General features: G+C 38.1%; 1 protein-coding gene across 2 annotated transcripts in view; it reads left to right on the top strand.

Moving 5' to 3' along the window:
• The window catches only part of dph1 (diphthamide biosynthesis 1), a 119,774-nt gene that overhangs the window by 27,050 nt on the left and 66,559 nt on the right, over positions 1-26,165 (top strand). For both annotated transcript variants that reach the window (XM_084418285.1, XM_084418286.1), the window contains exon 3: positions 6,943-7,006. In XM_084418285.1, coding sequence (XP_084274411.1) covers positions 6,943-7,006 — 64 coding nt within the window. The remainder of the gene's footprint in view (positions 1-6,942; positions 7,007-26,165) is intronic.

Genomic DNA, 26,165 nt, shown 5'->3' with positions numbered 1-26,165 from the left:
CAAACAAGTCAATGATGGTGTTGTGGGTCGGGTCAAGTTTTTCATTGACCGCGGTCGTCGCCCCTCTAGGCGCGAAAAAGTTCATGAATCACGTGGAACGTTAAGGATATTGAGACAGTGGGGTAAACTGACCACGCGCCTGGGGATAGTGTATCGTGTTTCCAAGCACCCAGTGACCAAACAGAAAGCTTACCAATATGTTGTGCCGGAATCGCTCCGAATGGCAGTATTGAAAGGCATTCATGATGATGCGGGCCATCAGGGTCAGCAGCGCTCATTGGGGTTGGCCAGACAGAGGTTTTATTGGGATACAATGGAGAAAGATGTCAAGGATTACGTACACAACTGTAAGAGATGCATTGTGAGCAAAGCTCCAGAGCCTGAGGCTAGGGCCCCATTAGTTTCCATCACCACTTCGTCGCCGCTCGAATTAGTCTGTATAGACTTTTGGTCAGCTGAGGACAACAACAATAAGTCTGTTGATGTTTTAGTCGTCACTGACCATTTCACGAAGTTGGCGTGTGCATATCCTTGTCCTAATCAATCTGCAAAGACAGTGGCACGGGTTCTTTGGAATAACTTCTTTTGCGTGTATGGTTTTCCTGTTAGCATTCACTCTGACCAGGGCGCCAATTTTGAGAGTCTATTGATTGCGGAGCTGTGTCAGTTGGCTGGTATTGACAAAACGCACACCACACCGTACCATCCAATGGGCAATGGCCAGGTGGAACGACTGAACCGTACTCTTGGTAACATGATCCGTGCACTGCCCCCCAGATCTAAAGTCAGATGGCCGCAAATGTTGAACACCTTGACTTTTGCATATAATTGTACAGTTCATGAAACTACGGGTTTTTCACCTTTCTTTCTCATGTACGGCCGTACTCCGAGACTACCCGTTGACCTGATGTTTGAACCTGTACTTTTGAGTGGAGAAACAGTTGACATTGATAAGTATGTGCAGTCACTCAAGCGAGACCTTTGTGAAGCAATGAAACTTGCACAGTCACATTCAGAAAAACAACAACACAAACAAGCAGAAATGTATAACAAAAGGAGTAAAGGACAGTCAGTTGACATTGGGCAAAGAGTTTTACTAGCCAACAAAGGCGAAAGAGGTAAAAAGAAACTGGCAGATCGTTGGGAGAGTACAGTTTATGTTGTGATTGACAAAAATCCCTCGATGAACACGTACAAACTCAGAAGCCCTTCGGGTGTTGTTAAAACTGTTCATAGGAATCTGATTATGCCGGTTGACTTTCTGTCTTTGCTTGATGCAGATGCTGTCGAGGAACAGTTATCCAGTGTGAGTGGTGATGAACCTGAGGACTCTAGTTTTGAGCAGCTTGCAGAAGAAAGGACTACTCAGTGGGTTGCTGACCTCTCTAGCAGCTCTGGTGGTTCTGTAGCATACAGAGATGAATTGGATGAGCAGAATGTGATGTGTGAGGAAACTGTTCACGAAGGTGATGTTGTAGAAGTTGAGAGGGAGTTGGTAACATCTGCTACCAGTGAGTGTGATGTTACGGTTACTGGTGTTGACTTCCATGTGGGCGATGATAAACGCGGTTGTGACCTCTCTGAATTAAGGAATGGGAATCAGGATGAGTTGGCACCGGGTGTCAATTTTAGTGAGGAGAATGTCACTGAGATTGAGGCAGTTCACGAAGAAAGCTTGGTTAATGAGCCTTCCCCTTCTGTACAACCATCTACCTTTGGAAAGGAGTTGTCAGTGGAAAGGCCTGATCAGAGTGAGGGTTATCGTACTAGACATGGCAGACTTGTAAAGCCGTTAAATAGGCTCATTCAGACTATGTCTAGTCAATTTGTTAAGAATCTTTTTGGGTAAAAGAAAATGATACTATGAGTGATTGGTAGATGGTTACTTATTCTTGTATATATTTTTTTGTTTTTGTTCTGTTGTTAGGATTTCTATTGATACATTTTCTGTTTTCTATTTTGTTTAAGAGGGTTAATATATAATAGTGTACAGTCTGTTAAGACAGGTATAGCCGTTAAATAGGCTCATTCAGACTGGTATAGCCGTTAAATAGGCTCATTCAGACTATGTCTATTCTTTTCTGTTTTCTATTTTGTTTAAGAGGGTTAATATGTAGTAGTGTATAGTCTGTTAAGACTAGTAAAGCCGTTAAATAGGCTCATTAAGACTAGTAAAGCCGTTAAATAGGCTCATAAAGACTAGTTAAGCCGTTAAATAGGCTCATTCAGACTATATATAACCTATTTGTTTTGTCGACCTTGTTTGGAGAAAACGAAATGAGTTGATACAGAGTTCTTGTGTTGTTATTATTGTTTTTTTTGTTTTTTTGTTTTTTTTTCACACTTTAAGTGTCCTTGAAAAAAAGGAATAATGCACATTTGTGTGTAGTCTATTAAAATAGACAATTATGCAATCTTGGATGTAATCTGTCGATAAGATGTGTATATGGCATGTCTTCCTATGGTTAGGTAAAGGAGTAGCTAACCTTTGTCTTTCCTAGTCCTTCTGTGGACAGCAATAATGTTGGTAGACTTTCTTCAGTCTTCATGTTTGAGGGTTACACCTGATTGCTGAGTCCTCGAACTGTAGAGTCGAGTGTTTTGGGCATGAATTTTTTTTTGTTATTTTCTTTTGTTTCTTTTTGATGTATTACTCTTTTCATGATGTTACGTAAAATCTAGTGAAATCAGTGGGGGTGAGTGTAACGAGGTTAAAATGGTTTTATTTATTTCACAAGATTTTTCTGTTATTATTCATTTAAGGATGTTCTACTATTATTTACACAATTGTTTATATTCATTAAATTCATTAAAAAGGGTCTGTAAAGAGGTGATGGTTCGACCGTTTCCCCCCTCCTCTTTACAACAAAGTGGTTCGGTCCAGGCAGCTATATCCGCTGTATTGATCATTGAGCGGTCTTTTCTGCCTTTCTCCCGAACTGAGGTATGCTGTATTCCATGCTACCGATTAGTTGTTAGCATTGGTTGAAAATAAGTCACACACACGATGTTTAAGTTGTCTTTATTTATTTTATTTACAGATGTAAGATAGGTATACAATATTTGGGAATGTTATTTTTTGTTTGGCAGTGTCACTGTGATCGAGCTGAAGCTGGCGTGACGGCCTGTTTATAAAAATATATTCTCTTATGCAGGTATGCATTGACAAACCCTATTTTTGTGTTTAAGTTTATATGATCGGTTTTCATTTTTAAGTGTATGGAGTTACTGCGTTTTCTCCGTCTCTGTGCTTTTGTTTTCTTTGCTTTTTCTTTTCCATTGCTTTTCTGCCTTTCTCCCGAACTGAGTGTCACTGTGATCGAGCTGAAGCTGGCGTGACGGCCTGTTTATAAAAATATATTCTCTTATGCAGACCCAATCCGGCGCTCTCCTGTCTTCTTTTGCACTTAATCCACAACACAACGCAGACAGAAGCATACGGTTACACTAGCATGATTTACCATAGGTTACCATGATTTAGTCAAAAGAGCCAAGCCCCATCTCTATACGATGTTTTAATGCAGAGATATACGTTTTGCTAAACGGTTGCTAGGGTACTCTGTTTGGTTGCTATGGAGTTGCTTGGCAGCTACCAATGATGAAACTGCAAAGGCTTCTTTGGGTGAACTATCCCTTTAAGACATTGTAATGGGTCCAACAATGGTATACCACTCAGCTTTTATATTTACATGTATTTCCACCCTAAGTGACAGCTTTTTTTTTTTTTTTTGCACTGTGTTGAGTTCTCTCGATAAATATAAAGTGTATCTTTGTCACTGTTTTTAGGTATGGTGTAAATTTAGTGTGACAAGCAAGTTATTGCAGCTGTTAAAATGGTTAGCTTGTCTGAAACGGTGCCAACTTTGCATTTATGCTTCATGCCAACTTTGCCAGCTGCTTAGAGTGATTTATATGCAGTGTATCTTGAATGTGTGCTTATACATTTACCTGACCACCACTTATCTCAGAACATGCACCTAATTATTTTATATTATATTGTATTGTATTATTTATTATATAATTATATTACAATATTAATTATATTATATTATAGATAGTACTACTTGTATGAAATAATTACAATAATAATTACAAAAAAATCAGTGAAGAAAACAACACCGTAATAATACAAATGTTCCAGAATTGCATTATGTACCAGTGCAGCAATAAGCAGAACAATGTTTTTCCACAGAGACCATGCAAATTTTTAGGTTTGTGTTCAATCTTAGCAATGTGCCAGACAGAAATAGCCAGTGCTCTGTTTCTTTGAACCAATTAATTTATCTGTACAATTTATTGGCTGCATTTCATGATTGAAACTGGTTGCTTATAATGAGGCATGACCTTTGTGTTTTGGCATTGTGAAAGTGTGAGACCGAAGCCAACTGCATGGCTCGCACCACATGCGTGAGAGTTGACAACCCTGTCTAAAGTATTTTACTTTTGTTTCCTTAAATAATTAGTTGCTGTAGTGCTCTGCTCAGATGTTTCTTGTGATATAGCTCAGTACACATAAAATCATTATTAACTGCTGAACAGAAGGTAAGGTATTGCGTTTTTATCTCGACAAATATTTTATTTGTTTTAATGTCTCATACTCACTTGTTGAGTGAGTGACATCTGTCGAGCTTAAAGGAGTCATAATGTAGAAATTTCACTTTTCCACAAGAATCAATGTATGTTATGATTGCATAATGATTGTACACTGGCCGGGAAGCCGATATTTAAAAGTGAAGCGTTTGTTTACCTCAGGGTTTGTAAAAAAGGCCACGTGCACGCGCACGAAAAAACGAGATTTTGATTTCTTCCCCCTCTTGACGTCAAGACGGGGGAGGATATACCAAATATGGACACCGCAAACCTATGCCGCGGGAAGCCCGCCCCTCTCCCCCTCAGATTCAGTTTAGTCGACTCGAGAAAGATGGAGAAACCGAGTGCACACCTGAGATGCTCTGTGGTTGACTGCCACAAACAACATGCAAATGTGTTTTATCTACCAAAAACGGACGAAACTATCAGGGAACAGTGGAGGAAATTCATTTTTAATGACGCTGTCCCAACAACTCTTTCAAGTGGCGTATCGTTAGGTGTGTGCGCTAAACATTTTACACCGGAATCATTTACAAATTTGGGGCAATATCAGGCGAACTTGGCCTCGAAGCTCCGTTTGGGAAAAGGTGCCATCCCAACCATCAGGGACTTGCCAGAAATTGAAAAGGTAAGACTGTGTTTTTATTGCTCTACTGTGGTTAACAAATAGCAGCTAACTGCTAATGCGGCTATTGTATGTAACGTTACCTTCGAGGTAAACACGGGGAATGGACTCTACGAATGCTAGCCACATCTTTCCACTTTGTTTTACACTAGCAGCTACAGTAGTGACGGTACAGGAGTCCATGCTCAGTGGCTAAAACTGTTTAAATGCAAGTATGAAAACAATATACCACTAAACATTATTAGCCAAACTCATGCAAAACATGCAGTTTGAAAATAGCTTTCAGTTAGTGGGGCTTCTGTAAGAATGTATCTGGAAATGGTGTATTTTTTCTACGACCAATCAACGCGCCCCTCATTTGCATTATTATAATGACCGTCCACGACAGCCAAAACATCGCATCAGATCTCGCAAGACAATAATGCCTTTAGAAATAAGGGTCTGAGGGGCTCTGTGTTGATTTTTTTTCCACTTTTCTTTTTTAGAAGTGCCCGAAAGACTATAATAGAGCATTGGGTATCCAAGGTAACACAACATTATGACTCCTTTAATTAAAGTTCACACTTCACAGACACCCTTTTTTAGATTAAATTTGACAGAATGCAGTTTATAATAGGGATGCTTGTTGTATTGGTGACTGTATTGGTAAATGTTTGTTCTTGTATCAGTTCGATAACTTCCTTTTGTGAGCTGATGTGGCTTCTTATCATAGAATGAGACAGATAGTATATTATATTATTTTACAGTATACAATGATAAAGGATATGTCGATGAACATTGCATATAAATATACTTAAGTATTATGAAAATACCCGAGAAGGCTTGAAGAACTCAAATACACCATATATTGCGGCCGTCGTGTGTTTATTGCCTGTTTAATCAAAGCATTTCTATCTTATTTTTATTCAGCTACAGTGATAGCTTGATGCCTTTGTCCACATTATGGGTTTCTGACCTAGAACGTCATAAGTTATATTACTTCTGTGAGGCATATGTGGAGTTTCTGCATGAGGGCGCCCTCTGGGTTCCAGTATGAATGAAACAGACGTGTGTTAAGCGCTCAGTAATGCTGACTCCATCCTATTTTGGGTAAAAAATAGGAAAAAATATATACTTCTGTCTAAAGAAATGTATATGATAATCCATGTTTTTCTCCAGTGTACAGGAGTTTGTTTGTTTTTTCCACAGTGGATGCAAATTAAGAGGATCATATTTCATATTAAAAACATGGACTTTTTTATTTTGCATACCTCTTGACAAAAAAAAAAAAATCTCAGATTTGTATCATAATAATATAATATTTTATAATAAATCCTTAAACCTTTCTATTGATTTATAGTCATAGGCTGCCTGCAGGAAGTTTCTTCAAGCGTCTTGAAGATGTTGCCACAGTTCTTCTGGATTTAGTTATTTTTTTATTTTTTTTTATGTAATCCCAGATGGACTCGATGGTGAGATCAGATCTCCGTGTGGAGCATACCGGCTATTGTCAGATATTTCTTGTGCATACACAAAGTTGGATTATTGCAATTAATGGCAAAAAGAATGTTTGGAAATGTAAACAAATATTTCCACCTGGCACACTACAGCAAAATATATAAATAACTGGTTTAACTTTTTTTTTGGTGAAAATACTTTTTTTCGCAATTAGATTTTTTTTCTCCAAATTGTGCAGCCCTATATTGTATTATATTGCACTGACTGGACTCTCTGTCTTTGACATGCAGTGGCCTTGCAGTTGCCCGAGGGTCTCCAGATGTTTGCCTGTGTGATCGCTGACATCATTGAGAGGTGGGTACCACATACACTCACACTCTTACGCACATCAGGACTGTGGACCGGCCTGGGTAGACGTCATTGGTGTGTTTGAATCTGCAAAAGACCTCTGCGCACATTAAAAAAACGTATCATTATTCCCCTCCATAGCCCGTATCTGGGGCTCAGCAGAAAATTAGACACAATTGCAGACACAAGCTAGCTATTACAGTCTCGCTAGTTAATGACATGAAGTGGAAAACCATTATTCTTCTCAATTACATCTTGTTACTGTCTGTGCAGACCATGCAGCATACAGAAGTACAAATCGTGGTCCAGTGTAGGTTAAGAATGAGTCTGACCACACCTCCCACTTCGATCGGTTATAATGTTAATGCTAATGAACGCTAGCAGCTCGATTTAATGACAAACAATGTGCTGTGACGACAACAAGCCCCGAAAAAAAAAAAAAAAAAAAAAACCAGTTGGCTGGTGTTAGCTGGTCTTCCAGCCTGGTCATGTCTCATTTAGCAGGCCGGTTTTTGAGGTTGTTTAATATGGTCAGGCTGGGAGACTAGCAGACTCACCAGCTGAACACCAGCTAGGCCAGGCTGGGAGACCAGCTTGACCTGCTTAAACCAGCTACATCCATGTTAAACAAGCTAAGACCAGTCAACAAGCTTAGACTGGTTTCAGCTGTTTGTTTGTTTTTCCACCAGGGAAATATTTATGTTCACAGTATAGTCACAGGGTATGTGGCACTCACAGGTGTTGAAGGAAAAGTGCATTAAAAAATAAATATTGTCATTATTTACTTTTTTTTTCTTCTTTGAAACAATATTTTCAATTTCCTTTTTTCCCCCCAACAATTCATTTCAATATAATTATATTAGTCTGAATCATCTGGATTGAGTCAGTAACTGTAGCTAGGGCTGGGCATTGAAGCAAACATCATGATTCGATTTGATTTGATTTGATTTGATTTGACAATTTCGACATTACTATAATATTAAAATTTATAGAAATGTTTAAATTAACGGATTTGTAGGCTACTTGCATTTAAATTGCACATAAGGATGTTTTTATAATAACAACGTCATGATTATAAATTTTTTATGACTTTCTACATGTTTTTTTTAAATATAAATATTTAAATGGTGGCTATCATAAGAAATGACAAATTTATTCAAACATTGAAGTACAGGTTGAGTAAAATAACAATGAATATGCAATATAGTGCATATATTTATCAAAATGCTCCTCTCTAGAGTTTCTGGATTCAATTTTTCTAGCTGACTAATGAGTATATGGACATGATATAAGAATAGCTTTTCTGAGGTAAATGTAGCATTACGTAAAAATATTGTTCTCAAGCTTTTTAATTGACGTTGTTCTGCTGGTGAAACACTGATTGAGCAATTGCATGAGACATGATATGGATTTCGGCAAGTTGTACTGTATCTTTCAACAGACATGCCTTCTGATGATCATTCACCTGTATTTCATGCTGTAACTAATAGTAAAGTGGAAGAGATGATCCGTTCATGTGCCACTTGAACTGAGGCGTAACAGCGATCTGTTACATTAAAGAGTGGCAAAACACTATTGTTTGAATTTCATAATAAAATTGACAAAATTTGAAAGCCAAGGCTTTTTTTCATATCAGAAGTAACATTGCGATTTATTGGATGGGAGGCGCACTACCATGTTGTTCATTCATCATTCTGAAAACAGCATAGACTGAAAGATTGATTCTTGGGATTTAAGAATTGATATTAGTTCATCAAAATGTGAATGAGAAAGATTATTACAGGCCTATCTGTAATAATCTGATTCATGAGATCAGAGAGGTCTTGTGAACCAGATCAGTTTATTCCTTGAAAATTTTGACTCAAAAGAATGATTTGTTCATGAATTGGACATTGCTGCTTCTCTCAAGCAGATTAATGTAAAGATTTTAAGTGAATGATGTAGATTCAGTCCTTTTCTCACACAAAGCTACATAGAACATTGAATGAACATAGAACATTGCGTACAAGTCATAATAGCAAATTCTATGATACTTTTATTGTGCTTTTGCATCTTTATTGAAGCCTGAAAGCACATTCATTGTCATTGCCTGGAACAGAGCATGCAGACTTTTCTTAGCTAGAGAAAGAATGTTATACAGGTTTAGAATAATATGAGGATGAGTAAATAATGACAGAAATTTCATTCTTGGCTCAGCTATTTCTTTAAGAGCCTTGCCTCATTTTGTACAAAACATTTCATTTCTCTCCAACCATCTCCTGGGATGAATGTTCCACCTGCTTCTTTAAAGTATGTTCCCACTATAGCAGAGTCCTATTCCAGATGTCTGCTCAATAATAATGAGGGACATTTTCAGCTGTGGAGAGATGGGTGAGCATTTCCATTGAGAGATATGTTTAGCCCCGGGAACCACACTCAGAGTGTCACTTTCCCAGAGGATTCATCTGTATTACGAAAACATTATGGGACTAAAATGTTTCCATCTCACTCAGGGCCGTTGGTTCGATTTGGAGGTGAGCATAGAGTCAGTGAGTTGAAGCTCATGGCTTTGGATGTTTTGATTGGATCGTTTGAAAGTCTCGCTGCCTGATGAATCTCCTGGTTAACACAAATGTGTGTGTGTGTGTGTGTGTGTGTGTGTGTGTGTGTGTGTGTGGGACACCTGCAAAATCGGCAGTGTATCAAATACTTGTTCTCCCCACTCTATCTATCTATCTATCTATCTATCTATCTATCTATCTATCTATCTATCTATCTATCTATCTATCTATCTATCTATCTATCTATCTATCTATCTATCTATCTATCTATCTATCTATCTATCTATCTATCTATCTATCTATCTATCTATCTATCTAATTACGTTCCTATGTATTATATATCTTTTTCTGCGTGTATACTGTATATTACGTTACTTTTACGTTAGGTGTGATTAATCGCCATTAATCGATTTTACAGCCCTAGTTTTTATACAAGTCATGTTGATTCATTTGATCAAAAGTAATTAAATTTTTTAAGATCAATTAGTAAGATCATTTTGATCAAAGTAATCGTGAAATAGGCCGACAACATTCTGTCATCAAATACAATCTTGTTTACATGCTCAACAGTGCCACTAAATGCATTTAGTTATAACTGTGAGTTTTAGTTTGCATGCTTAGGATTTATCATAGATTCACTGCATTTACGGCCAGTAATGTAGCAAAACTAGAACAGTATTTTTATTTTTCGAATAATTATTACAGATCAAATATTTAAATATTCAAATTTGTGCACACTCCTATTTTTGAAAGAATTCTCATGCTCACCAAGGCTGCTAAAATTCATCAACTAAAATTGTACATTTGATTAATATGAATGAATATAACATAATGAAATACTGACTACATTCAAAAGACATTTTCATTAAACTGACAAAAAAAATAATATATATATATGTGTATATGTATAAATAAACCCTGGCCATATCTCCTTTTTTCGCCTATATCTTTCCAGGTTATTCTTTGAATATTCTTCTACATGTTGTATTAAAATGGTATTCCGACGTACGTTAATCAATACCATGGTATTATCATCAATATAGTGTTCCATAAACTGCAGTAATATCATGGTATGAGGGTTTTGACCTCTCTCGCTGTCTCCGTGTCCACTTAAATGTGTAAAAAGTGCTTTGAGTGTGTAATTTGTATCAGATGGCCGTAGTGCTCTCAGCTAAAGAGCTACCTCTTTCTCATCGTAGCAGGGCTTAGCACCGCAAATGTCCAGACACTCGGAAACCTGTTAAAACCAGTCAGTGTTTAATGAGAGCAATTAATGTCCGTTAATTAACTTTGCGAAAGCTCCCATCTCCTTCTGACATCAGCCACAGCTTTCCATCCCTCTTCTGCATGCTCTTCCCCTCTTTCTCGCATCCACATCTTTGGATCTCAGCCAGCAGGATTTCTTTGATCTGCTGTTTCTCTGAGGGCCTTTAGCTTGGCTTGCATAGGACATTTATTCCTCGCTGATATTTAGGGCTGTTTAGGCGTGAAGCACTTGTTGGGGAAAAATGCTCATCATTAGCCTTTGCTGCTGTTCGACATACAAACCTGAGCAGGTGCCCACAGACCACAGAAACCCTGTTTACAACTGGTATTAAACAGGGATGCACCGATCATTATGTTTTTCATAGCTGATTCCGTTTGACGGCAAGCAAATGGGCCAGTTCCGATACAGGTTGCTGATTTCTTTTCTTTAAGCAAATTTATTTGTTATATTACAGGCCATACTAAAGGCAACCACTGGATTTTAATCACTATCCAAACAAAGATGCTACACACATTGAATAGGTGGTTTGCAGTCACGTGATTGTGATGACGCGCGAAATTCAGATGGAGGGCAGGAAGTGAAGAGCGGAATGGACGAGATGGCGGAAAGTCCGTACTGGACTACTTTTGACGCTATTACAAGAGAAATATACAACAAAAAAATCGAAACATATGTTGGACGTGATCCTTACGTTATGAAGAGGAGCGATTTTTCAACTGAATTGAAAGATTTTGCCTGTAACGTTACGAGTTTGTCTTCAGTTACAGGGGTAACTTACAAACTCAAAGAAAAGAAGAAACAATTACTTTGACTTTACAAAGTTCAGAAACTGGTACGTTACACAAACATAGCCACATAAGTTAATTCACCTTTGACAAAGTGATAACTGCACACACAGGCATTTTCCGACGTAGGTTTGCAAGCCATTTTTTTCCGGCGTTTTTCGGTCAATTTCTTGCCTTTTTCCCCCTTATGAACAACAACTTTTGGTACTCGATAAAAACTCCTCGTGGTTTCATCGATTTGAGCAACCATAAACGACGCAAAACATAGGCATTTTGAGTTTGTTATAGTGGTTCTAAATGTAGCAAATCACTTCCTGCCCTCCATCTGCATTTCGCGCCATGGCAACGCAGTGAGGTGACGTCATATGCAAACAAGCTATTGAAAGCCTTTATTGTCATTTTATATCTCTGTATACAACGAAATTAAGAACACTGTTAGAAGAACAAACGTATAACATTAGACAATAAATTAGACTAAAGTATGTACCGCAAGTGACTAAGTCATAATATTGCACATTGGAAAAAAAAGTCAAGATATAAATGGAATAAGTGGTCGCAGTGATAGTAATTGCAAAAGCATTAACATTTCACATTTAGTGCAATTTAGAGTTTAAAGTCCTGATAAGTAAAGTGACCAAGTGGTAGTATTGCACATTGACATTTTACATAAGATATAGAGAGCAATATGGGCAAAAGTAGAGCTTAAATGAGAGTCATTGAAGTTGAATAAAGTGACCAGAGATAGTGTTGTACTTTGAAATTCCCCGTTTAGTGCATATGTGAGTTTATAGTCCTGATAGCTTTTGGGTAAAAACTGTCCTTTAAGCGATTGCTCCTTGCTCTTAAGGATCTGTACCACCTGCCTGAGGGCAGGAGCTCAAACAGGTGGTGTCCTGGGTGTGATGTGTCCTTGATGATATTTTTGGCCCTAGAGAGATAGCGGGAGCAGGCAATGTCTTCCAGGGAGGGTATGCAGCCAGTGATTTTGGGTTATATTGATTACCCTTTGAAGGGCTCTCTTGTCTGCTGTAGTGCAACTGGAGTACCATAAGAAATATCGGTTTATGGGCACAGCACATGTAGCATGAGCAATTGATTTTGATTTAAATTAGATTGTATAATTTCAAGATTTAAAGCAAAATCATCATGGTCTGACTTTAGCTTTGTGATATTATGCAACATAAAACATACCCGCACAAAACAAAAACAGCAGACGTACTGAGTGAAAATGCGTGTTTACTCTCTGAAAGATGGCACTTATGGAACAGTGTTTTCTGGTTTACCGCTGTACGCAAAGGAGTGCTGTGCTCATAAACACTACTTTAATAGTCATTATACGGAGGAAAAGAAAATGTCATCAAAACTTTTCTGAAGACCACTAGTTCCCTTCAGAGATACATTCATATGAACCCCCACCCCCAATTCAATATTTATATTTTTCTTCCAATATTTCGAGCATCGCAAACGCGAGCCATAAGCTTGCTGTGCCTGGTACAGTATTTTATATTCTCTTCTATTTGCGTCCGTCTTCTGCATGCTCCTTCTCTGGCCTTTGTCTTGTTGACAGACTTCACAATATTTCCACACAATTATTGCAATGCAGTTTGTGTGCAAGTCCGGAACTGACCGGTGCATCTAGTATTAATCTGTCTCTGGTGATTCGATCACAAGTGGTAAGCCATCTTAGACGCATCACTGTTTACACCTGGTTGTAACGTGTCATTTAAAATTATTTATCTCAGTTTTTATTGTTTTATTTTGAATTTTATTTAAGACAAAACAATATAGTGTTTTAATATCTGCCAGAAATATACCCCACTGATCAAACAACCGGACTGGTTTACCTCAGAATGTAGTTTCAAATGATCCGATCGCAGAAGTTTTGGTCATCATTTACATTTTTGCTTAGCTGTTCTCTCGAACATGTAAATATGTAAGACCAGTATGACCCTGAAAAAATTGTAATCTGGGGTCACAACATACACACAAATCATCTGGCACAGTTTACCTGGTATTAACATGTTAATACCAGGTAAACAGTGCCAGATGTTTTATGTTGTGACCCCAGATTACAGTTTTTTCAGGGTCATACTGGTCTGCCCCAGGGCCATTGGAAAGGATTAGTTGTTACAAGACACTAAAAACATCAATAGGCATAGCTCCCAAACATGAGATATAATAAAAACCATATTAGACAGAGACTGAGAAACAGAACCAGAATAGATAAGAAACAACGTTGCATACTGGAATCAGCTAGAATGATCTTAATGGGACTGAGAAGAATGCTAGAGAATGCTTGAGAACCCCTCTGTCATGTGTTCTGTGATAGACTATGAGCTCCATGTCAGTGTGCGGAAAAGAGGTTGTGTAAATCTAGTCAAAGTGTAAGCTGATTAAACAAGATGAGGTTTTAAGCTCTAATGAGAGCAAGTTGCTATGTATTACAGCAAAAGCTGCAGTTGATTCGCACACACACACTCACAATCAGCCCTACTTCCACACGAGAAAATGTTATATTTCCACATCTGAGACACCCAAACTTGTAGGTATTCTCACACGGTGTCTTTACATTTCCTCGAACGCTGCTGAAAACACCTACACAGGCTAAAGGTGCATATACCTCCTTAAAGGTGGATTCCCACACACTTCATGGATTTAATGTATAACATATGTCTTTCGTTCACTCGCACCTACAAACTACTACTTGTGGAATGTAAATACAGGTTGGCTGGGTATTTATAAATCAGTTAGTATTTTTTTTTTATACTGTATATCCCATCCTGTAAATCTCGAACAGTTGGAAAATTAATGTAAATTCATTGGTTAAAAATAATTTGATCCTTGAAGTTCATTCAGCTTTTAAAACTTCTGGAAACCCAAAATGTAGCTTATTTTAAAGGGATAGTTCACCCAAAAATGAAATTTACCCAAGTCACCCTAGGGGTGTATATGACATTCTTCTTTTAGACGAACACAATCAGAGTTATATTAAAAAATGTCCTGGCTCTTAATAGCAATGAATGGCCGTTTCTGTTTTGAAGTCCATCGAAGTGCATCCATCCATGATAAAAGTGCTACACACGGCTCTGGGGTTTAATAACGGCCTTCTGAAGAGAAGCGATGTGTTCGTGTAAGAAAAATATTCATATTTAAAATTTTATCGACTAAAATAACTAGCTTCCGGCAGGACTTCAAAACAGAAACGGCCATTCACTGCCATTGTAAAGTTTGGAAGAGCCAGGATTTTTTTTAAATATAAAATTGTGTTCGTCTGAAAGAAGAATGTCATATACACCTAGGATGGCTTGAGGGTGAGTAAATCATGGGCTAATTTTCTTTTTTGGGTGAACTAACCCTTTAACGCTTGTTTTGTTTGTTTAAGTTAATTAATCTTATGGTATTTTGAGACCATTTTTGAAGTTTGCTGAGGCCCCCTGGTTGAGAATCAATGCACTGAATAATAGGGATGCACCGATATAAAAATTCTTGCAGATGTGATAAGTAAATTGCTGCACCTGGCAGATCAACGTAATACTTATTTTCTCTACAATACGACAGGAAGAATCGATGCGTATGGTAAATTAAATAAAATAAAAGCTGAAGTGTGACGTTAACTGTAACACTATGATTGACAGGCCAATTTATTGCAGCAGCAATTATGACATGGTATTATGTCTCAAAATTTGCATACTCTTCTGTTTCATACTCATGTACTTTTTCTTCACAAAAAAAGTGCATACTTTTAGGGCATAGTATAAGTAGACGAATTGGGATTCAGTAAATAATTATTTTCAAGTAATAGCCAGCGCAAAACCCCCCTAAATAAACAATTAAAATTCTATAATTTTTTCTAAATATAAATAAAACTAAAAATCTATAAGTGAATTTAGTAATCACAACATTATATTGTACATTAAATATGAAAATGGGTATTCACTTTGAGATTTGCTAAATTTTACAATTAACAGAGTTATTCAATTTATTTGTGTTTTAAGCATGAACTTTACCTCTTAATTTAGATTATCTTATGTAATCTAAATTTATTTATTTTTAAATAGAGGAAATGAAACAACTGAATTCTGTCACTTATTTGTTTGATAGGTTTTTGAATTCTCTGAGATTTCCAGGTTGACACTAAACAGGGTAAACTAGCTCCAAACAAAAGATGTGATACACAGAGCTAAATATAGTCATGCTACCAGGACGTTAAATAAAAAATCACTGAGCTCTGTGGTACCGAGTTGCTGTTTAACTCGTTTAGAAGAACATCTTCATCTGGTGTTCTGCTTTGAATTTTGGCTTGTTAAGAGACACTGCGACAAACCACGAGAGCCGAGCATACGTCAGTCTGACTTTGATACACCGACAGCTAATTCAGAAAGCATGAAAGGATCTCATGTGAACCCCATTAAACATATACGCAACACTGGGCCAAGACTCCTGCCGTTTTCGTCATGTTTGAGGCCCTTAAGAAGCGCGGAGAAACCTCCTCCTGTGCTGTCTGTCACTAAGTGTTATGTTCGTCATAATACCGCCTTCACAGCTAAGACATCTCAGAATAGCAACAGGCTTTTCATCGAGTTTCCTGCTTAAAGGTCTAGGCTTTTTATTGTATCGATCGTTGCTCATAATGTTTCATAAAAATGTTGGCATAAAGTCGCAGCTGTAGCCTTTCAGCGCAGTCCTATTGAACAAGGTGATTTTCATCCATCTAGCCCACAACATTTATGCAAATGTTTGCGCTACTCTTAGTATTAAAATAATATGCCTGATGTTTTTCTATACAGGGCGATGCATGACTACAAGCTTAAGATAATGTCTTTTGCCAAGTTCATCGGCATAGTTGAATATATTATATACAGTGAGGAAAATAAGTATTTGAACACCCTGCTATTTTGCAAGTTCTCCCACTTAGAAATCATGGAGGGGTCTGAAATTGTCATCGTAGGTGCATGTCCAAAAAAAAAAAAATCTAAAAAAAAAAAATCCAGAAATCACAATGTATGATTTTTTAACTATTTATTTGTATGATACAGCTGCAAATAAGTATTTGAACACCTGAGAAAATCAATATTAATATTTGGTACAGTAGCCTTTGTTTGCAATTACAGAGGTCAAACGTTTCCTGTAGTTTTTCACCAGGTTTGCACACACTGCAGGAGGGATTTTTGCCCACTCCTCCACACAGATCTTCTCTAGATCAGTCAGGTTTCTGGGCTGTCGCTGAGAAACACGGAGTTTGAGCTCCCTCCAAAGATTCTCTATTGGGTTTAGGTCTGGAGACTGGCTAGGCCACGCCAGAACCTTGATATGCTTCTTACAGAGCCACTCCTTGGTTATCCTGGCTGTGTGCTTCGGGTCATTGTCATGTTGGAAGACCCAGCCTCGACCCATCTTCAATGCTCTAACTGAGGGAAGGAGGTTGTTCCCCAAAATCTCGCAATACATGGCCCCGGTCATCCTCTCCTTAATACAGTGCAGTCGCCCTGTCCCATGTGCAGAAAAACACCCCCAAAGCATGATGCTACCACCCCCATGCTTCACAGTAGGGATGGCGTTCTTGGGATGGTACTCATCCATTCTTCTTCCTCCAAACACGTTTAGTCGAATTATGACCAAAAAGTTCTATTTTGGTCTCATCTGACCACATGACTTTCTCCCATGACTCCTCTGGATCATCCAAATGGTCATTGGCAAACTTAAGACGGGCCTTGACATGTGCTGGTTTAAGCAGGGGAACCTTCCGTGCCATGCATGATTTCAAACCATGACGTCTTAAGGCCTCATTATACTTCTGCGTCGGACCTACGCCGGAGCCTATACGCCGTAGGCAACGTGTTGGTTTTAATTTATACTTCTGTGTCGTTGTCCGCGTTGACGCGTACCTAGGAAGCGTGTGAAACCCCGAGGGAGGGGTTCTGGCAGACCAATCACAGCGCTTGTGTCCGCGTAGAATTGACGCGTTGTTACATTTTTGGAGAGGTGCACGTCAGGGTACGCCGTAGGGTACGCGTGCTACACACAGCCTACGACGTAGCTACGGCGGCAGTTCGACGCAGAAGCATAAAACAGGCTTTAGTGTATTACCAACAGTAACCTTGGAAACGGTGGTCCCAGCTCTTTTCAAGTCATTGACCAGCTCCTCCCGTGTAGTTCTGGGCTGATTTCTCACCTTTCTTAGGATCATTGAGACCGCACGAGGTGAGATCTTGCATTGAGCCCCAGTCCGAGGGAGATTGACAGTCATGTTTAGCTTCTTCCATTTTCTAATGATTGCTCCAACAGTGGACCTTTTTTCACCAAGCTGCTTGGCAATTTCCCCGTAGCCCTTTCCAGCCTTGTGGAGGTGTACAATTTTGTCTCTAGTGTCTTTGGACAGCTCTTTGGTCTTGGCCATGTTAGTAGTTGGATTCTTACTGATTATATGGGGTTGACAGGTGTCTTTATGCAGCTAACGACCTCAAACAGGTGCATCTAATTTAGGATAATAAATGGAGTGGAGGTGGACATTTTAAAGGCAGACTAACAGGTCTTTGAGGGTCAGAATTCAAGCTGATAGACAGGTGTTCAAATACTTATTTGCAGCTGTATCATACAAATAAATAGTTAAAAAATCATATATTGTGATTTCTGGATTTTTTTTTTTTTAGATTATGTCTCTCACAGTGGACATGCACCTACAATGACAATTTCAGACCCCTCCATGATTTCCAAGTGGGAGAACTTGCAAAATAGCAGGGTGTTCAAATACTTATTTTCCTCACTATATATATATATATATATATATATATATATATATATATATATATATATATATATATATATATATATATATATAGAGAGAGAGAGAGAGGCTTTTGCATCTGAACTCTTCATATATATATATATATATATATATATATATATATATATATATATATATATATATATATATATATATAAAAATATATATATAAAAAAATATATATATATATATATATATATATATATATAAATATATATATATATATAAATATATATATATATATATATATATATGAAGAGTTCAGATGCAAAAGCCTCTAAGTGCCATCTGAAATTTTCTTCTAGAATGATAATTTTTATCAAGCTCGTATATTTAAGTTCAGTAATTTCACTTTAATGGCAATGAAAATTACCTATGAATTGTCATTTAAGTGAAATTACTGAACTTATATATATATATATATATATATATATATATATATATTTATTATTATTATTATTATTATTATTATTATTATTATTATTATTATTTAGCCGAATATCTAAGCTGCTCCTGTCATATTTCATTCACACTTCTGAAAGTTCAACCATTAACAATACAGAGAGGAACCAATTGGGTCAGTCCATGTCAAATCAGACAGATTTAAAGAAGTCTTTTGCTGTGGTGATTTTGTTCCAAGTTTGCTTATGTAGTATTTGCTAAAACTTAAATAATGTCATGTGTTTTTTTTTCCTTCAGCCCCCCAGAAATTTTTTCCAGTCCAAAATAGGTCTGGGAAGCCAGGTTTAGGGTTTTATATTTGTAAACTTGTGATTGCTGGCCTCCTATGAATTGGGAGATATATAGAAAGTAAACGCTTGTTCTCTTCAAGTCCAAATGGTTCAGAGTCTCCTTGGGGTACAAATAGTACAAATATTTTTATCATTGGCACCTAAATTTGTGAAAAAGTATTGAGGGCCTTAATAATGTGCATTAAAAAGGCCAATGATAATTATATTAGAAAGACCCCATCATTATGAAATATGAGCATTGTAGTCAGGTAAACCTAACATTGATTTGAACCAGTTGAAGACTTTTTTTTTGTGAATAATGGGCATACATTTTGCTCTGTTCCTCACATCTTTTTTTATGGCTTTAGAGAACCTGTAATGGACAATAGTCAGGATAGACAACATATTTAGTTGTACGTGAATGAAAACAAGGCTGTAAGGGATAAGATTTATAAGATAAATTGGTTTTATATGAATGTATCTCTGAAGGGTACTGACTGTCTTTAGAAAAAAATGTATGGCATTTTCTCTGCTTTGTGTACAGGGGTAGAATATAATTATTTACAGTATTTTGACATGACCACGATACAAATATACATGTTCATTACTGATCCAGAATGCGGCAGCAAGAGTGGTCTTTAACAAACCGAAGAGAGCATGTCACACCTCTCTTCATAAACCTTCACTGGCTACCAATAGCATCAAATTCAAGGCACTTATGTATGCCTAAAGAACAACAACTCTGCACCCATATATATATATATATATATATAGCAGCCATATACAGTACATATTGTTGCTCTTTTGTTGTTTCAACTGCTTCTATTGTTCTCCTCATTGTAAGTCTTTTTGGACAAAAACGTCAAATGATTAAATGTAAATACAGACAGAAAATTTGAATATCATGGAAAAGTTAATTTATTTCCATAATTCCATTCAAAACGTTAAACTTCCATAGATTATAGATTCAGGGCCCACAACTTAAAGGGATAGTTCACTTTGAAATAAAATTTTGGTATGTTTTAGCTTACCTCAAGGGCATCCAAGATGTAGGTGTCTTTTTTTCCGCAGTAGTTTAAATTTTGATATTTTTAGGTCAAACCGTTCTTGTCTGTCAGTCATATAATGCAGGTCTATGAACGAACAGTATTTATATCGTTTTTTCCTCTTGTACACATCCGAGATCACGTCCGGCGCTTTCCGGCGCTTGCGCAGACTAAGCCAGAACGCGCGCACACGTCACACACCAGGAAGCGCGCGCGCCCTCAGATCACTTGGACGTGGTTGTGTAGAGGTAAAAACGATATAAATACTGTTCGTTTTCTCACACAAACCACTCGTTTCGTGTCTTAGGCCATCAATGTGTACTTACGATGGGGAAATGTTTATTGGACGATGTTTAATTTGGACTTCACTCTGCATGCTCTTTGAGATAGTGACCATAGACCTGCATTATATGACTGACAGACAAGAACGGTTTGACCTAAAAATATCAAAATTGAAACTACTGCGGAAAAAAAGACACCTACATCTTGGATGCCCTTGAGGTAAGCTAAAACATACCAACATTTAATTTCAAAGTGAACTATCCCTTTAAACTATTTCAAGTATTTAGTTGTTTATTTGTACATAATCTGGGCTTCCAGCTCATAAAACTCACGAAAACAGGATTTCAAAAAATTTGAATATTACATGAAATCACACAGTAATTACACAGTGATACCATGGTCATTGAACCAGGTTTTGGTTCTTTTGGCAGTGTGGGCAGGTGCAAATCCTGCTGGAAAATGAAGGAAGCATGAAGTGCTCTGAAAATGTCCTGGTAGACGGCTGCGTTGAGTGGACAGCACAGTGGACCAACACCAGCCGATGACATGGCTCCCCAAACCAACACAGACTGTGGAAACTTCACACTGGACTTCAAGCATCTTGGATTGTGTGCCTCTCCATTCTTCCTCCAGACTCTGGGACCTTGGTTTCCAAATGAGATGCAAAATTTGCTCTCATCAGAAAAGAGGACTTTGGTCCACTGTGCTTTATTAAATCCAGAGTCAACGCAGCCGTCTACCAGGACATTTTCAGAGCACTTCATGCTTCCTTCATTTTCCAGCAGGATTTGCACCTGCCCACACTGCCAAAAGAACCAAAACCTGGTTCAATGACCATGGTATCACTGTGTAATTACTGTGTGATTTCATGTAATATTCAAAAAAAATTAAATCCTGTTTTTGTGGGTTTTATGAGCTGGAAGCCCAAATTATGTACAAATAACCAACTAAATAATTGAAATCGTTTAAGTTGTGGGCCCTGAATCTATAATCTATGGAAGTTTAACGTTTTGAATGGAATTATGGAAATAAATAAACTTTTCCATAATATTCAAAAATTTTAGAAAGGGTCTGTATGTGGTTAAAGAGATGATGACAGAATTCTCACATTGCATTGAACTGTCCCTTTTAAAAGGCTGTGAATCTTTCCCATCAACACAGCCAGTCGATGTGGATGGGCAAAGATGCCTCCTCGTGCTCTTTTTCCGACAATGTTGTTTTGCTCTGCCGTTAGAGCCTCCTATCTGACACCTGGCCCCATTTTTGCTTTCTTTGATTCATATCTCCAGGCTGTGGCCCACGGCCTCTGTAGGGGAAATGTCAGAGTTAGTGTGGTGGAAAGATCCTGGCATGGGGCCGACAATCCCCATTCCCGACTCACACTGCACAGCTGAGCTGTAGGTGGCAAGAGCAGGGCTATGATTTTGTGTGTGTGTATTTGTGATTCCCAGCTGTCTGTCTTCCTCAGTTCTTACATAAGGAGCTCGTACTTGGAGGAGAGATCACTAAGCCCACAGCCACTGGAAGAACAAGCCAATTCTCTCTCTCCCCTTTCTCACTTTCACTCTGTGTCTTTCTTACTCTGTCTATGTTGATGACTAATGAGCTGCTGTGCCTTTCCATGCAATGAGTTACCTGCCTACACGCCCAGTGTGTTGCCTTGTCTCGCTGGCATGAAGTACTGCGGGGGAAAGGGTGAAATAAATAGACAGGTATGTGGAGTGGATGGACGACTAGTTGAGTAGTTGATGTTGAGGAGGTCTCAAGGCTCCGTGCGAGAGTGTTTCAGGCCCTCTAATTCACTTAGATGTTTTTTAGGTTTGATATTTTAAACTTCTTAGAGAGGGTTTTAGCGTGCTGTTTGTGTTTTAGCCATCAAAAGACAGGCTGTCTTCAAGAATGTCTGCCTCTTCTGTGTGCTGTGTTATACTCAGTCTGAAAGCATTTTTTTGTTGAATGTCTGTCAGTTAAACTATGAAAGGGCAGCACTTTCTTAAGGTCCATTTGTGAAGTATTTATTTTTCTTCGAAAAAGTAATTAGTGAAACTTCCCCGATTTTCTACCCACTTTGTATTGTTACAGTGTCTGTAGTATGTGTAGATTAACAATGTTTTCTCTTTCTCCATTAGGGCTGTGTATTGGCAAGAATCTGGCGATGCAATACGTATCACGATACATGGGTCACGATTCAATATATTGCAAAATATTTCGATACTGTGCGATATATAAGGCGATATATTGGGATTTTTTTTAAGTAGGACTATAATTTTAGAAAAAGTAATATTTAAAAAAAGACATGATGTGCATAAAAGTCAAAGAAGTTTACTTTAGGTAAACAATTCAGTACACAGAAAATCAAACTGCCAGTTTGGGATTGTGGTTCACAGATTCTTAGTGAGCAAATTTTTATATGCTCAAGTAGGCCATAATAAAAGAAAATACATAGCCCCTGTCACAATACATAACACATACACATTATGTAATAGTCACATATGACTCAGTCGCCCTAGACGTCCAAGCGTCACATGTCAAGGCAACCTTCTCAGCTAAAGCTAGACATTTCAGCATGTTTGTTTTAACCTCCTTGTAAAGATTGGGCACAGCGATATCAGTGATGTTGCCGGTGTTGTGCCGAATTTCGACCCCCTGCCAAATTATTACCCCCCTCGTTGAAGTCAGTACCTGATTGCCTAATCCTAACCCCACCCCTAATCCTAACCCCACCCCCACAACTAATCCTAAACCTACCAATACTAGGGGGGTAATAATTTGGCAGGAGTAAAAATTCGGCACGACACCTGGACGGTATAGTGTAACGAGGCTCCATTGTTTGCACCATATAACGGAAACCTTCATTTTCAACCACACTGAGCGGGCGCATGTCTTTACAAATGAAATAAACTACCGATTGGGTTATTTTGAGAGTTGAAGTCGTTGGTAATTTGTGCGTGTGAATTTGAGCAAGGGTGAGTTGTGAGGGGTCGACTCGTTTAGCTTGCTGTTCGCTTAACTGAGTGTCTGAATGGTGTCTTGCTAAATGTGCCCTCAAATTCGTGGTATTACCAGAGTACTTGATATTTTCCCAGACACAGTTTACAAACTGCATGGTTCCTGTCGATATCGGTAGTGCCCTCTTTACTCTAGAAACCAAAATGATTCCACACAGCACGGAATGCAGCGGGAGCCGGTCTCAGGGGTTCAGCCATAGCTACGTTGTTAGCTTCTATAGCAAAAAGTTAGACACTGTTAGGCGAGGACACTAGTGGTGTGTCTCAGCATAGCCATCTAGTGGTAGGGATTTAAACACAACATAAACGTGAACCACTGTCTTACCATGAATATTTTTGCGCGTAAACTAAAAAAAAAAAAATCTATATTGCGTTTTTGAAAATCGATACAGTATTGCAAAATAAAATATCGCAATACTCAAGTGTATCGATTTTTTTCTTACACCCCTATTCTCCATGTTTCCTGGAACAAGAAATTCCTGTTTATTTGTCAGCAAAAGTCCATGGGATGATGCAAAACGCATCATCTAGTGGACTTTTGACAACTCCAGAGTTTGCGTGAAAACATCCGATAAAACCGACCATTTAGACAAAAGCTCTAGCATAATTTGTTTGCAAATGCCACTTTGGCTTGATATTTTGTATTGAATGCAATGACTTATGTAATTTTGTATTTAATAAGGAAGTAGATGCTAAGGAACAAAGTCTGCCAGATCTTCTTGTTGTCTTTAATATTGTAAAATCCATGCGTATAATTTTTTTCAGCCATTTTGAGATGATTTAAACCAGATGGCCAGCAGTCATCTGCTCTTAGTTTTGATTTGAAGCATGTGTGATTTCTCAAAGACCTTTCGCCTGAGATCCTCTGCAGTCACAGTCACTTTTACAGATGGCCATAACAGCGCTTACAGATGTTAGCGGGGAAGCTGTCACGTCATTTTCGCCTGAAAGATTCTCTCTGTAAACTTTGCTCAATTCCTTTTGCCGGCCACTCTGTTGGTTCTGTCACAGGAGGCGTTAGCAGGTGGGCAAATTTTGATATACTTTTTTTCTCTGGTGCTTGGAATGGAGCCCTTTAAATCCATGCTGTGAACATCACACTGAGGTGCAAAAAGGAGAACCCGCACCTGCCGGTTGCACCTGAACATCACCTTACTTCCAGAGAGTCCCAGGGAACCTCTATCTACTAAATAAAGACTCAAGTGAGAATGCACCTGACTCTGATCACAGGTCTATCAAAGGAAACTCCACATCTCTTCTGATAAAGACAAAAGACTGGACTAAGTTTGGTAGCAAACATGTATAGAAGTCACAAGAATCTATATAGGTTGAAGAAAAAACACTGAAACAATGAAGACAGAAACCTGGAGGAAAACAGCAAAAGTTGGATTCGATCGGTCTTGTCAGTACGGCAAATTGCAGGTTGAGAAACTCGTTGGGCCCCAGAGCCATCACACAGGCTGCAAAAGCAGACGTTACATTGGGAATTGGTTCCCAATCTGCTTGACATCACTGACGTTATAGAGACAGGCCGACCCTTGTCAAAGTTTGTCAACACATTTGGATATGTTATTTAGTGTGTGTGAGAGCGTACATGGTTATGAAATTTAAAGGTGCCAAGTAGTAGTCGGACTTAGCTAATTAAACACAGAGAACACCTCACCGGCATGGTCCTCTGTGTTGGTTTTTTATTATTTATGAAACTATAAAATAAACATTATGTGCCTCTGCACAGCAGTGTTGCAAGGTATGGTTGCAAATTCAGTCCAAATCACATCGCAACTTTGATTCTCACTGCTTAATTATTCGCTTAACAAATCTTCTATGCATAATTTAGGAGTAGAAAACATACCCTACTGTTCAAAAAATTGGGGTGACTTTTGATCAATTTAATGCATTCTTGCTGAATAAAAGTAATATTTTCTTTTTTTGAATCTTACTGGCTGCAAACTTTTGAACAGTAGTACAACTTTAAAATAGTTCAGATTGAATTTGTTGTTCTTTTAGAATCAGTTCTCCAAATATAAGAAACATAGAACAATTTACTATAAAGATTGAGAAATTTAGATGAGAAGTTACAGAGGGTGTTCAATTTTCATTATTTTGATGGTGCTATAGCAAAAGCGATTAACACATAAATATGTGTACAAAATTTAAACTGTTATTGTAACAGGACCCCAACAGTAGTGGGGTCATTTAGTGCTTTTGTCATTTAAAGGGGAACTATGCAGTTTTTTTTAGCTTAATTTACCTTAACTGAACAGCTTTGGAGTCATTGTAATGGTTATATGACTTTTTTCGGGTTGAATGGTGGCCGTCTCGCTTCCCTCTAGCGCCTGTGAGCGGAAAAAACACCCTTGCAACTTTAGTGTCAGGAAGTATCGCGTGATATCAGGTCTCGCGATGTAACGAATTGCTTTACGGCGCTGCGCACATACATTTATATACTAGCCTTCTGTGTATCATACATACCTCAGTGGACATGGCTCCGTGCGTTCGCCGGCTTCTTTGAAAACAAATGCACATGACCAGAGGTAGAAGATGTGAGGGGGGAGAGTCACCAACGAGTTTTTACGACAGTGTTGTCAAATATCTATTCCGAAGCTGTAGGGGGAGCTCTATGGAGAAACCCACGAGCAAAAAGTGAGAAAACAGTGAAGAAATTGCCAAAACTGCATAGCACCGCTTTAAACAATTAATGGGAAATTTGTAGATTTTAATT

The sequence above is a fragment of the Rutilus rutilus genome (assembly GCF_951802725.1).
Source record: "Rutilus rutilus genome assembly, chromosome: 9".
Classification (NCBI taxonomy): domain Eukaryota; kingdom Metazoa; phylum Chordata; class Actinopteri; order Cypriniformes; family Leuciscidae; genus Rutilus; species Rutilus rutilus.
The sequence above is the reverse complement of the archived record's forward strand: the minus strand, read 5'-3'. Positions and strand labels throughout refer to the sequence as shown.